We start from the raw sequence: 13,218 nt of genomic DNA on the forward strand, positions 1-13,218 counted from the left end.
TTTAATTTGCTTTTAGTATTGGATTTTATTGTATATTGTTCATGATTGTTGTTAGCTGCCCCGAGTTTTCGGAGGGGGCGGCATATAAATCCAATGAAACTTGAAACTTATATTTTGAAAAATATGGTAAGTGCTATTGCTATTACAGTTTGGTTTTCCCCAATGTTAAATGAAGACAAATTCCAAGAAGTATTGTAGGTGGTCTTCCTGGGAGGAGAAGGGGAGGGGGAAGTGGAAGAAGAGGAGGAGGAAGGAGGAGGAAGAGGAGGAGGAAAAGCTCAGTCAATTCCTAGGTTGGCTTACCTGGAGAATTTCTCTCCCCACCTTCACCTTGTCTTGATAATTGTTTATAGGGGAAGAAGATGAGCAGGGATGAGAGATTGTGATGCTGGGCCCATTGTGACTCTTTGCCTGATCAGGGCCTGTTGGGTGACCCCCAGCCCAAGCTGGGATGGAAGCGAGCCAGAAACAGGAACCCAATCTCCATTCTTTGTAAACGGGCAGGAGAAAAAATAACACAGGGAAGGGCGGGGGTGAAGGAAGAACGCCGCTTCTACTTCTTCTTTTGTCTTCTTTTTTCTTTTTCTGGCCTTGTCTGACCATCACTCTCTGAGATGGTGAATGAAGCAGCCCCAGCAGAGGCTCAGCAGCGCTCAAGCCCCTTTGTGGGAAGCGAATGGCCACGCTGCTGCTTCACCGTCTCGCTATGGAAGGCAACAGCAACTCCATGAATCGCTTCCGGGTGCGACCAGCCGAGCCGCGGGACTGCCCACATATCATGCGACTCATTAGAGTAAGAGAAGAGGATGGGGTGATGATCTTAACCTATCAACTGTTGGGGAGTCCAAACAAATAACATTGTTTTCAGTGGTGGGATTCACATTTTTTTTTACTATCGATTCTATGGGCATGGCTTGGTGGGCAAAGTGTGGCTTGGCGGGCATGGTAGGTGAAGGATACTGCAAAATTCCCTGCCCATTAGAGGTGGGTTCCTATCGGTGACTCTGGTGTGCACGCTTCCAGTATTGGACCACCGATGATGCAATTTTGGCGCAACCGCTCTGCTGCTGCCTTTGCCCATCTGTGCATGTTGCCATCTATTTTTGTGTGGGTTTCGCAATTTTTTGGCTCTCTGAGCCATGCATGGAAGTAAAATCATCCCTCTGAGCATCCGTGGGAAGTAAAATCGCTCATGGAGACATGCGTGCATGCATAAATGTAGCAAGCGCCCGGGCGTAAAATGTCGCAATGTGCACCAGTAGGAAAGGCAAGAGGAACCTGCCCCTGCTCTCCACCCCACTTAACCTGCTTTCCAGCTCCGATCTCCTCTGCAGGGCAACAAAAGAAGACCCAGCTGATCAACTGGGACTCAGGAGGCAGTGAATAGATGGAGGGGGGGAGCCAGCCACAGGTGGTATTTGCCAGGCCTTTGAACTACTCAAAATTTATTCATTTATTTTATTTATTTGTTTGGTCAAGTACGTATTGGTGGTATACAAAGATATAATAATATTTATATACATGATACTAGTAAAAGAGAAACATTAGGACAGGGGATGGAAGGCACTCGGGTGCACTTATGCACACCCCTTTCTAAATAATAATAATAATCATAATAATAAATAATAAGCTGAACTACCCAAAATTTCCACTACTGGTTCTCCGAACTACTCAAAATTTCCACTACCGGTTCTCTGAACTACTCAAAATTTCCACTACCGGTTCTCTGAACTACTCAAAATTTCCACTACCGGTTCTCCGAACTATTCAAAATTTCCACTACCGGTTCTCTGAACTACTCAAAATTTCAGAACTGGCTGAATCCCACCTGCATTTCTTTTCTTCATCCCAGTGACATTCTGGTTTCTTCTCTTGGCAGGAACTGGCTGCTTATGAAAACATGCCCGAAGCAGTAAAAATAACAGAAACAGGTAAAAATAGCAGCTTTTCAGGGGTTTTATACAGCTAGTCCTTGACTTACCGCCTTTCATTTAATGATCGGTTGAAGTTGCAATGGGACTGAAAAAAGTGACTTTACGGCCATTTTTTCACGCTGATGATCTTTCATGGTCATGCGATCAAAACTTGGACACTTGGCAACCGGTTCATATTTATGACGGTCACTGTGTCCCCGGGGATTGTGGGATCCCCTTTTGTGATCTTCTGACCAACAAAGTCAACTGGGGAAAACCAGATTCACTTTATGATCAAACTTAATGACAGTAGTGATTTGTTTAACGATGGGGATGGCAAGAAAGACCCTCAAATGGAGCAAAATTAACTTAGTACTTGAACCTTGACATTCTTGTGTCACTTAGTGGTGGAAATTTGGGGCTCATATATCAAGGACAGGACTACTAGCTTTTCTACACTGAAATAGTACAGTGCATGTGCAGAAGCCAAAATCTCGTGTGGACGTCCTTCCGGTATTGAGATTTGGCCAAAAATTGCTGATTTCTTTGCTTCTGTACATGAGCAGAAGCAAAAAACCTGGTAATTTTTACTGGAATTGATCCAGTTGCATGTGCACGCCGGGCGGTAATGGAGCTACACTATGGACTTCATTTCCGCTACTGGAACAGGGTTCCCGCCGTTCTGGGGCTGAGCCCATCCCTGGGTGAAAACATACTTAAGAAAACATCAGCTTAAAGGCTTTGGGGCCAATGATGATCCTGTCTTTTGTAATTTTCATGTATTTCTCACCCTTCATTCAATGGCTTGAACATTTTTTCAGATTTACTTCGAGATGGTTTTGGAACGCATCCTTTCTTCAAGTGTTTAGTAGCAGAGGTATCATCGGAAAATGTAATGTTAGGTAAGCAAAAAACTAATTATTTCGCTGGTGAAATGAGTCTTAACTACCTTTGCAGCTATGCGGTGGCTCAGTGGCTAAGACGCTGAGCTTGTTGATCGAAAGGTCAGCAGTCTGGCGGTTCAAATCCCTAGCACCAGGTACCGGGGTGATCTCCCATTACTTGTCCCAGCTTCTGCCAACCTAGCAGTTGGAAAACATGTAAAAAAATGCAAGTAAAAAAAATAGGGACCACCTTTTATTAGGAAGGTAACAGCATTCCATGTGCCTCAGCCCAGAAATACAATGGCTGGCTGTATTTTAACTTCTGCCCACTTTCTTAATTTTCTCAACGGCCTGTAGGATAAAAGGGCAGTTGGGGAAAAAAAATCAATGGAACTTTCAGAGGTGCCCAATGATATGCAGAGGCTCATTCTGACATTTTCCTGTTGCCTTTGAGCCTAAGGTGAACGGAGTGTCAAAGACAATTAGTGGCAAGGCAACCTGTAATTGTGAAAGGAGCTGTGCTTTCATACACACAAAACTATTATTCCCATCGAGTGCGTGAAAGTTTATAACAATTCACTGCAGCTACCTTGCCATGGCCAACTTATTGCAGGACCAGAGTTACAGTAATATCAAAGAAATGGTGGAATAGAATCATTACAAAAAAGGATGCAAAAGGGAGGGATAGAAGAAAATCCGAAGGACAAAAATTATAATATACAGTATTTTTATTTATTTATTTATTTTATTATTTGGATTTGTATGCCGCCCCTCTCCGAAGACTCGGGGCGGCTCACAACAAGTGACAAGCAATCCAATACATAATCCAATTAATTAAAATATTGAATTTTTTTTAAAAAAAACCCATATACTAAGATACATACACACAGGCATACCATGTATAAATTCAACGTGCCCAGGGGGAGATGTTTAGTTTCCCCATGCCTGACAGCAAAGGTCGGTTTTGAGGAGTTTGCGGAAGGCAGGAAGAGTAGGGGCGGTTCTGATCTCCGGGGGGAGTTGGTTCCAGAGAGTCGGTGCCGCCACAGAGAAGGCTCTCCCCCTGGGGCCCGCCAACCGACATTGTTTAGTTGACGGGACCCGGAGGAGGCCCGCTCTGTGGGACCTAATCGGTCGCTGGGATTCGTGCGACAGAAGGCGGTCTCGGAGATATTCTGGTCCGATGCCATGAAGGGCTTTAAAGGTCATAACCAACACTTTGAATTGTATTTTAACTACCATATTTTTCAAGCTAGAAGACACACTGGTGTGTAAGACACACCAAGATTTCAAACAGATAAGTAAGAAAAAAGGGTTTTGTTCTCTCTGGCCCCTAGGAGCACTCTGCAAGTCCCCCAAAACCCTCTGCGCACCTAATTTTAACACAAAAAAAAACCCGGTCCATTTTTTTGCAAAAATGAGATGCTTGGGTGGGGCTTTGGGAGGCCAAAAATGGCTATATTCGGTGTATAAGACGCACCAACATTTCAACCCCCTTTTGGGGGAAAAAAAGGTGTGCGTTATGCTCCGAAAACTATGGTAATTAAATAGAATTGTTAAATTGTTCCACAGCAAATTGGTTGTGGTGAGTTGGCTGTCATGAATTGTCCTGTTCCACCTTTTGAGAATCTAAATGAGGTCCCAGATTGTTGGGGCTGAGATGCCAACTTTGTAAAACTACTTAGAGAGGACTGTAAGACACTGTGAAAGGGTATATAAGTCTTAAGTGCTACACCTAGACATTTATACCACTTCATAGTGCTTTACATCCCTCTCTTAAGCAGTTTAGAGTGTCAGCATCTTTGCTCTCAACAATCTGGGTCCTTATTTTACCAACCTTGAAAGGATGAAGGCCGAGTTAACCTTGAGCTGGTGGGAACCCTATTCCAAACTCTCAACATTTTTGAACAATGACACTTTGCAGCTGCAATGAGGATAATGAAGGCTACTAGAAAACATAGTTTGTTTAGTAAGACCCGAGACCCCTTAATGTTCTCACCTCTACTTTGAAGACCATGTAAAGAATCAAACTTCCATCTGCTTGTCTTTTCAGATCCATTTTATCCGGGAATAATTCCCACTGTATGATTTTTATTTGAGTCAATGTGTGCCGTAAACTGCCAGAAACTTTAAAAAGAATTTCAAAACAAGAGTTGGAAAAGGTCAGGTGGATTTGAGACTAAAGGACTATGAGAAAGGTGTCACTCTTCCTCTCAACCCGTTTCCCCAACAAAACAGTCCACTCTAATGAAAAACAGACCACACAGAGATTGTTTCCCCACTTTCTTTCTGATTTAATTACTTACTTTTCAGTTGTAAACATCTGCGGATAGAAAAGCAGGGCTCAAATAACAAATACAGGAGTTCAGTGTTCGGGGTGTGACAAGACGTTAAACCTACCGTTCTCCAGCACTGCTTTTTTCAAACCAGAATTCTGGGAGTTGAAGTCCTCCAGGGTTAAAGTTGCCAAGGTTGGAGACCCCTTGACATTCATAATAAAAGATAAGGAACAGGCTGTTTTTCAACAGAATAGAAAAGAAAAGAATAGAATTCTTTATTGGCCAAGTGTGATTAGACACACAAGGATTTTGTCATGGTGCATATGCTCTCAGTGTACATAAAAGAAAAGACACATTTGTCAAGAATCAAAAGGTACAACACTTAATGATAGTCCAAGCACAAATAAGTAATCCAATCATATTAGGAACCAGTCAATATAAGTTGCAAGGATACAATTTATATGGGATATGTTTTATCAATAGTTAGACAAAAGGGGTGGAAATACTAGATAAATGGCCACTTTACTAGATAAATGGTCAAAGCAATGGAAACTGCAGTTTAATGTTTCCAAATGTAAAATAATGCACTTGGGGAAAAGGAATCCTCACTCTGAGTATTGTATTGACAGTTCTGTGTTAGCAAATACTTCAGAAGAAAAGGATTTAGGGGTAGTGATTTCTGACAGTCTCAAAATCGGTGAACAGTGCAGTCAGGCGGTAGGGAAAGCAAGTAGGATGCTTGGCTGCATAGCTAGAGGTATAACAAGCAGGAAGAGGGAGATTATGATCCCGCTATATAGAATGCTGGTGAGACCTCATTTGGAATACAGTGATCCCTCTATTATCGCGAGGGTTCCGTTCCAAGACCCCTCGCGATAATCGATTTTTCGGGATGTAGGGTTGCGGAAGTAAAAACACCATCTGCGCATGCGCGCCCTTTTTTTCTGTAGGAAAGTGAACACAAGAACAAGGGGACACAATCTGAAGTTAGTTGGGGGAAAGATCAAAAGCAACATTAGAAAATATTATTTTACTGAAAGAGTAGTAGATCCTTGGAACAAACTTCCAGCAGACGTGGTAGATAAATCCACAGTAACTGAATTTAAACATGCCTGGGATAAACATATATCCATCCTAAGATAAAATACAGAAAATAGTATAAGGGCAGACTAGAAGGACCAGGAGGTCTTTTTCTGCCGTCAGACTTCTATGTTTCTATGAAATTGAAAGATTAGTTGTGTGTGTGTGTGTGTGTGTAAATGATGTAAGAATTTTATTATAAGCAAACATGAATGTTATTACTATTATCATGACTAGTATTTTATTAATATCTTTTGAGACAGTCAATTGGGCAATACAATACATTGTTTAATAAGCTTTTATGTTTTTCAAAGAAGAAAAAAGGTATAAATAAAATCAAAAGGAAAAAAAGAGATGTGCTGTGGTTTGACACCCCCTGCCCCACAATGGCCTGTTTCCCAATATAAAAATAAAATGCAAATGACTCAGTGAGAGGTATTAATTTCTTGGTCCATTTTAACAGAAGGCTATTATTATCGGAAGGCAATTAGGTAAGCGGTTACATTAAATCTTCATACATTATTATTATTTATTAGATTTGTATGCCGCCCCTCTCCGTAGATTCAGGGCGGCTTACAACAATGATAAAAAATCTAATATTTAAAAACTCTAAAAAACATACCATGCATAAACTATATAGGCCTGGGAGATGTCTCAATTCCCCCATGCCTGACGGCAGAGGTGGGTTTTGAGGAGTTTGTGAAAGGCAAGGAGAGTGGGGGCAATTCTAATCTCCGGGGGGAGTTGGTTCCAAAGGGTTGGGGCCGCCACAGAGAAGGCTCTTCCCCTGGGTCCCGCCAGACGACATTGTTTAGTCGACGGGACCCAGAGAAGGCCAACTCTGTGGGACCTAACTGGTCGCTGGGACTCTCCAAGTAGTGCTTACCAGATCTGTCATATTAAATTGGACGGCTTATGATTAATAAATAAATTGATGAAATGAAAAGAAACTGGATTTCTTTGATTGCCTTACCCTTTTTCATTTGGGGATATAATTAATTACAGAGGTACCTCAAGAACTTAATTCGTTCCGTGACCAGGTTCTTAAGTAGAATAGTTTGTAAGAAGAAGCAATTTTCCCCATAGGAATCAATGTAAAATCAAATAATGTGTGCGATTGGGGAAGCCACAGGGAGGGTGGAGGCCCTGTTTGCTCCCAGGAGATTCCTAGAGGCCCCACAGAGGCTTCTCCCCGCCTTTTCCGGCCCCATTTCCTCCCACGAGATTCCTAGAGAGGCCCCACGGAGGCTTTTTCCCGACTTTTCCAGCCCTGTTTCCTCCCAGGAGATTCCTAGAGAGGCCCCACGGAGGCTTCTCCCTGCATTTTCCGGTTACAGTTTCGGAGGCTTGGGTTTGTAAGTGGAAAATGGTTCTTGAGAAGAGGCAAAAAAATCTTGAACACCTGGTTCTTATCTAGAAACGTTCGTAAGTAGAGTCTTTCTTAGGTAGAGGTACCACTATACTTACAATGCTGTTGCTTTTTTTCCCTCCACAGATGCAAGTATTGTAGCTTTTGCTATGTATTACTTTACCTACGACCCTTGGATTGGCAAGCTGTTATACTTAGAAGACTTTTATGTGATGGACGAATATAGAGGTAACTTTAACAACCCTGTTTTCCTTGTGGCCCATTTCTAACACAGCCAGAAAAATGGAAGAACAGTGACGTGGAATCAGGGCATCGTGGCAGGACTGGAGAATAAGCCAGTTTTTGATACACATTCATGTCCCCATAGACTTTTTAAAATCGCTAGACTAAACCATCCCTCTGCTTTGGGATGAGTCACTTTTAAGTGACCTGTGAGGTGGTTGATATTGCAGGAAATGTAGTTGTTTGCATCCCATAACCAATTGGGGTGATGGATTTTGAGCCTATTGTACAATCTAAGTTTACCTAGATTTTGTGAATCCAAGAATGTGTTACTAACCACCATAGCGGCATTTTCTAATCTCAGCAGCTTGAAGTGTAGCCATCTTCAAGTTGCCGAGAAACACAACAATGTCAAGTTTGTTCTGCAAATGCAGTTGTTCTTGATGGTGGATTGGTGCCGTCCTTTTTTTAATTTAATTTCTGCTGCACGAATCCCAGTGACCAGTTAGGTCCCACAGAGTGGGCCTTCTCCGGGTCCCGTCAACTAAACAATGTCGTTTGACGGGACCCAGGGGAAGAGCCTTCTCTGTGGCGGCCCCGGCCCTCGGGAACCAACTCCCCCCAGAGATTAGAATAGCCCCTACCCTTCTTTCCTTTCGTAAGCTCCTTAAAAGCCATCTCTGCCGTCAGGCATGGGGGAACTGAGATATTTTTTCCCCCTAGGCTTCTAAAATTTATGTATGGTATGTTTGTATGTATGATTGGTTTTTAAAATAAGGGTTTTTAGCTGTTTTAGTATTGGATTGTCGCATGTTGTTTTTACCACTGTTGTTAGCGACCCCGAGTCTACTGAGAGGGACGGCATACAAATCCAATAAATAAATAAATAAAAATAAATAAATTTCAAAAGACCCGAAACAAAAAACAGCTAAAAACCTTTTTAAAAAAATAAAAGAGAGATTGGTAGAATAAAACCTTTGTTTTCTGTACAGATAATTGAATTAGAACAAAACAATGGAGAATTTATCATTCAGACAACTGCTTTTCTTAATTTGTGTTTTGGCAGGCTGGGGCATTGGAACGGAACTTTTAAAAAATTTAAGTCAGGCAAGTAACCATTTAAGACTAAGTTATATATTTTAAATGTTACGCTCATCATTTTCATGGGATGACATTAATTATTGCTAAAGAGCTAGCAGAAAAGTTTTTTTTAAAAAAGCTACAGCAACTTTTCCAAAATGGGATTCCTTCTATCTGAGTTGGTGGCTAAAATTTCCATCATTGCTCAAACCAAATGGCCATTTCTGGGATGGGACATTAAATAGAGAGAACCATCTGTTGGTTGCATTCTTTAAAGCCACAAAAGAAAGAGTCCACAAAATCAGGGCTCCACCTCTCTCATAACTGAGAGGTAAAATTGAGTTTAAAATAATTGAGTTTATTTCCAGCCAGTGGCTAAAATTGCTTATGAATTCTTAAATTGCAAAGAGCGGTTTTCATCACTGAATGGTCCTTTACACTTCACAATTTGATATGCAATATTGCTGTTGTTAGAGAGAGAAAAAATTATAGCTCAGTTGAAATGACCTACAGATGCATGCATGATAATGCAATAATTTTAATACATGCAAACGTTCAAATCTTAACAAAATGTTTAATGACTCGATCGCCTTCTCGTCAACTTGCTGTCGAGGTTCCAGGTATCATCCGAACTAAATCAGAGTCCAAGTCAAAGTACTTCTCAAAGTTCCAATATATTGCCAGAGCCATCCTGGGAAACCTGAATCCAAGTTTCCTACCCAGTTGAAAGTTCACATCCCTTGTCCCCCACTCCCCAGCCTTGTCACGTTGCCCACTCAGGTTGTGCCAGCATGGCAAGTCCTCCTTCTGCTTCCGCCCAGGTGAGCGAGTATAGGATGGCCTTGAACCACTTTAAAGAATGCCTTGTGACTGCATCTGTTACTCATGAAAATCACCCGTCCCAAGTTCCCATAAACATCAGGCCTTCTATAGTGTAGCAAGCAGTTAATTTTTCCCCAACTCCTGCACCGGCTTGACACTTGTTTTGCCCAGATAGCTTTAGAGAAATGTATTTCTCCACCTTGGCCACTTGTGCTGCCTGGGGAATTCTGGGAATTGAAGTCTGTGCATCAAGTCAAGGTTGAGAAAGATTGATTGAGACTTGTGGACTTAAGAATTCCTCAGCCAGATCTTCTGGGAGTTGAAGTCTACAATTCTTAAAAGTTGCCAAAGTTGGAGATCCTTGCTTTAGAGCAATAAAGAATTCGAAAACATGTCCCTCCATCTTTGTATAAGCAAGTCTGCATGCTGATACAATTACATGGTAGTTCTCCACTTAACAATAATTCATTTGGTTACCGAAGTTATGCACAGCACTGAGAAAAGTGACTTGTGACCAGCAATGTTTCCTCTAATTTTTTTCTGGTGTGGGCGGAAAAGTATAGTGTCTGAGCGACAGTCCCTTTGGGACTGGGCGGCACAGAAGAATAAATAAATAAATAAATAAATAAATAAATAAATAAATAAATTCCCTTCTTTTTTTATTAAAAGAAATTAATAATAAAACAAAACCAAAATCTATTTTATTACTATCTTCTCCTCTTTTTCCATCCCTGTCTCCTCCCCCCTTGTGTGTGTGTGTGTGAACTCTTGAACCATTTCCAATAACAGGTGAGCTATTGGAAATGGTTCAAGAGTTCACACACACACAAATGGCTGGAGTTTTTTTTCTCTGTTATTATTTGGGTGCTTTTTACCATATGTGAAGAGTCATTTCTCTCTCTTTCTCTCTCCCCCTCGTTTTCTTTCTCTCTCACTCTTTCTTTCTTTCTATCTCTCTTGCTTTCTCTTCTCTCTTGCTATCTCTCTCCCCCCTTTCATCTCTCTCTCTTTCTCTTGTTTTCTTTCTCTCTCTACTGCTTTCTTTCTCTTCTCTCTCTTGCTATCTCTCTCCCCCCTTTCATCTCTCTCTTTCTCTCGTTTTCTTTCTCTCTCTCTCTCTCTTGCTTTCTTTCTCTTCTCTCTCTTGCTATCTCTCTCTCCCCCCTTCTCTCTTTCTCTCAGCAGCGGCATTGGGCAGTAGCCGTGGGGCGGCGGCTGGGTGATCAGCTGTAAGGCGGAGCTCTGGAACGGAGGCACCAACGGCGAGGGGGCTGCGAGAGCGCTTTCTCTGAGCACTTCGGGAACGCCTGCCCTGCCTCTACTGCAACCCCCTTGCTGGAAGTCTGGGACGAAAGCGCTCCCAGCGAAGGGGCTGCGAGAGGGGCGGGGTGGGCATTCCCGAAGCCCGCAGAGAAAGCCCTCTCTTGCAGCCCCCTGGCTGGGAGCACTTTCGTCCCAAGAAGCCGCAGCCACCACCGCCGCAGGGGAAGTCGCGCCCCAAGACAGGAGGCGGCAGAGGAGAGGGGGCGGATCGGGCAGGCAGGGCTGAGAGGCCAGGAGCGCGAGGGGACCGGAGGCACCGAGGGGAGGCAGGGGCGGCCGCGGCTCCCTTCCCTTCTACTGCCGCCGGCACTTCCCCGTCCCCGCCCCCCCGCGGGCTGGCAGAGGGATGGGGAGCGCGCGCCCGTGCAAAAGGGTGCACGGGGGGTATTTTGGGGCACGCGTGCACGCACGCAGCTTACGGGGAGCAGTGGTGACCAGTGAAGGGCTACCAAATTTTTTACATTGTGGGCGTGGCTTATGCAGGACGCCCTGCATTTTCTTTCAACATCTTTCAGTGCAAATTGGGGGATCTGGGGTGGAGCTCCATTTTTGCTACCACACTGCATTCTCACCCGTCCGGGCAGTAGCCCACCCCTGCTTATAACCATTTTCTACATTCACAACAGTTCCAGCATTTCCCCATCATGATCATGTAATCAAAATTAGGACGCCTGGCAACTGGCTCATATTTATGATGGTTGCAGTGTCCCGGGATCATGTGATTCCTTTTGTGATCTTCTGGCAAGCAAAACAGGAGAGCCCGATTCGCTTAACAACCACATTACTAACAACTTAACAACTGCAGTGATTCACTTAACAACGGTGGCCAGAAAGGGCGTAAAAGGAGGCAAAATTAAATTAGCAACAGAAATTCTGGACTCGATTTTGGTCCTAAGTTGAGGACTACCTGTATACAATTCTGCATGCGATGACTGTTGTGAAGGAAATCACTAATTCTAAGTTTTGTTACCGTACTGATTTAAAAGGCCATTTTAAAATATGCTGTAGTGTCAACATTTGAGCTTTAGTGCAGGGTTCTCCAACCTAGGTAACTTTTAAGACTTGGGGACTTCAACTCCCAGAGTTCCTCAGCCAGCAAAGACTTGTGGACTTCAACTCCCAGAGTTCCTCAGTCAGCAAAGACTTGGGGACTTCAACTCCCAGAGTTCCTCAGTCAGCAAAGACTTGGGGACTTCAACTCCCAGAGTTCCTCAGCCAGCAAAGACTTGTGGACTTCAACTCCCAGAGTTCCTCAGTCAGCAAAGACTTGTGGACTTCAACTCCCATAGTTCCTCAGTCAGCAAAGACTTGGGGACTTCAACTCCCAGAGTTCCTCAGTCAGCAAAGACTTGGGGACTTCAACTCCCAGAGTTCCTCAGTCAGCAAAGACTTGGGGACTTCAACTCCCATAGTTCCTCAGCCAGCAAAGACTTGGGGACTTCAACTCCCAGAGTTCTGCAGCCATCTTTGCAAATTGAAGTCCACAAGTCTTAAAGCTGCCAAGGTTGGGGACCCCTGCTGTAGTGGATTCTGCTGAATTGTCATTGCGAAGGTCTTCGGGATTTGTCCTCCGATGCAATCCTCTTGGTTTACCCTTGATTAGATCGCCCTCGAGTCCAACTGCAGCTGCATGCACTTTCTCGTCGTGGTTTGGAATAAGCCGTCGATCGAGTACTACATGAGGCACGGGGCATCCGATCTCTCCACCGAAGAGGGATGGCATCTTTTCCGATTCGACAAAGAGCACCTCGTCAGAATGGCCACCGGACAGTAACCAGGGAGTCTCTCCCTCTCTCCACGGTTGGCGTACCATCAGCTCATCGGTCACAAGGAAACCTCTAGCTAAAATTGAGGTTCTATAAGAAGGCAAATACTAGCCACAAGAAATTAAAAAGAAGCTTGCTTCTTTTATGACTGGCAATTAGCATGATACGTGACTTTAGATTCTGTTGTTTTTCCATTGGCAAGCTGTGTTGGTGTGACACGAAATCCCCCCCTTTAATTATTATTATTATTTTTGGGATGAATGATGAGTAAAGATATTAAGCTTGGCGGGACCCAGGGGAAGAGCCTTCTCTGTGGTGGCCCCGGCCCTCTGGAACCAACTCCCCCCAGAAATTAGAATTGCCCCCACCCTCCTTGCCTTTCGTAAGCTTCTTAAAACCCACCTCTGCCGCCAGGCATGAAGACTGAGATACCCTTTCCCCCTAGGCCTTTACAATTTTATGCATAGTATGTCTGTATGT

At 43.6% G+C, this 13,218-nt stretch overlaps 1 protein-coding gene across 1 annotated transcript; it reads left to right on the plus strand.

Moving 5' to 3' along the window:
- The first annotated feature begins 706 nt into the window (after positions 1 to 706).
- Positions 707 to 13,001, plus strand: SATL1 (spermidine/spermine N1-acetyl transferase like 1). Its single transcript, XM_070759777.1, has 6 exons — positions 707 to 793; positions 1,880 to 1,931; positions 2,735 to 2,815; positions 7,652 to 7,753; positions 8,814 to 8,854; positions 12,576 to 13,001. Exons 1-6 carry the CDS (start codon positions 707 to 709, stop codon positions 12,744 to 12,746), a joined length of 534 nt encoding a protein of 177 aa, XP_070615878.1. The 3' UTR covers positions 12,747 to 13,001.
- The last annotated feature ends 217 nt before the right edge of the window (positions 13,002 to 13,218 follow it).

Source organism: Erythrolamprus reginae, chromosome 8 (assembly GCF_031021105.1).
Source record: "Erythrolamprus reginae isolate rEryReg1 chromosome 8, rEryReg1.hap1, whole genome shotgun sequence".
Classification (NCBI taxonomy): Eukaryota; Metazoa; Chordata; class Lepidosauria; order Squamata; family Dipsadidae; genus Erythrolamprus; species Erythrolamprus reginae.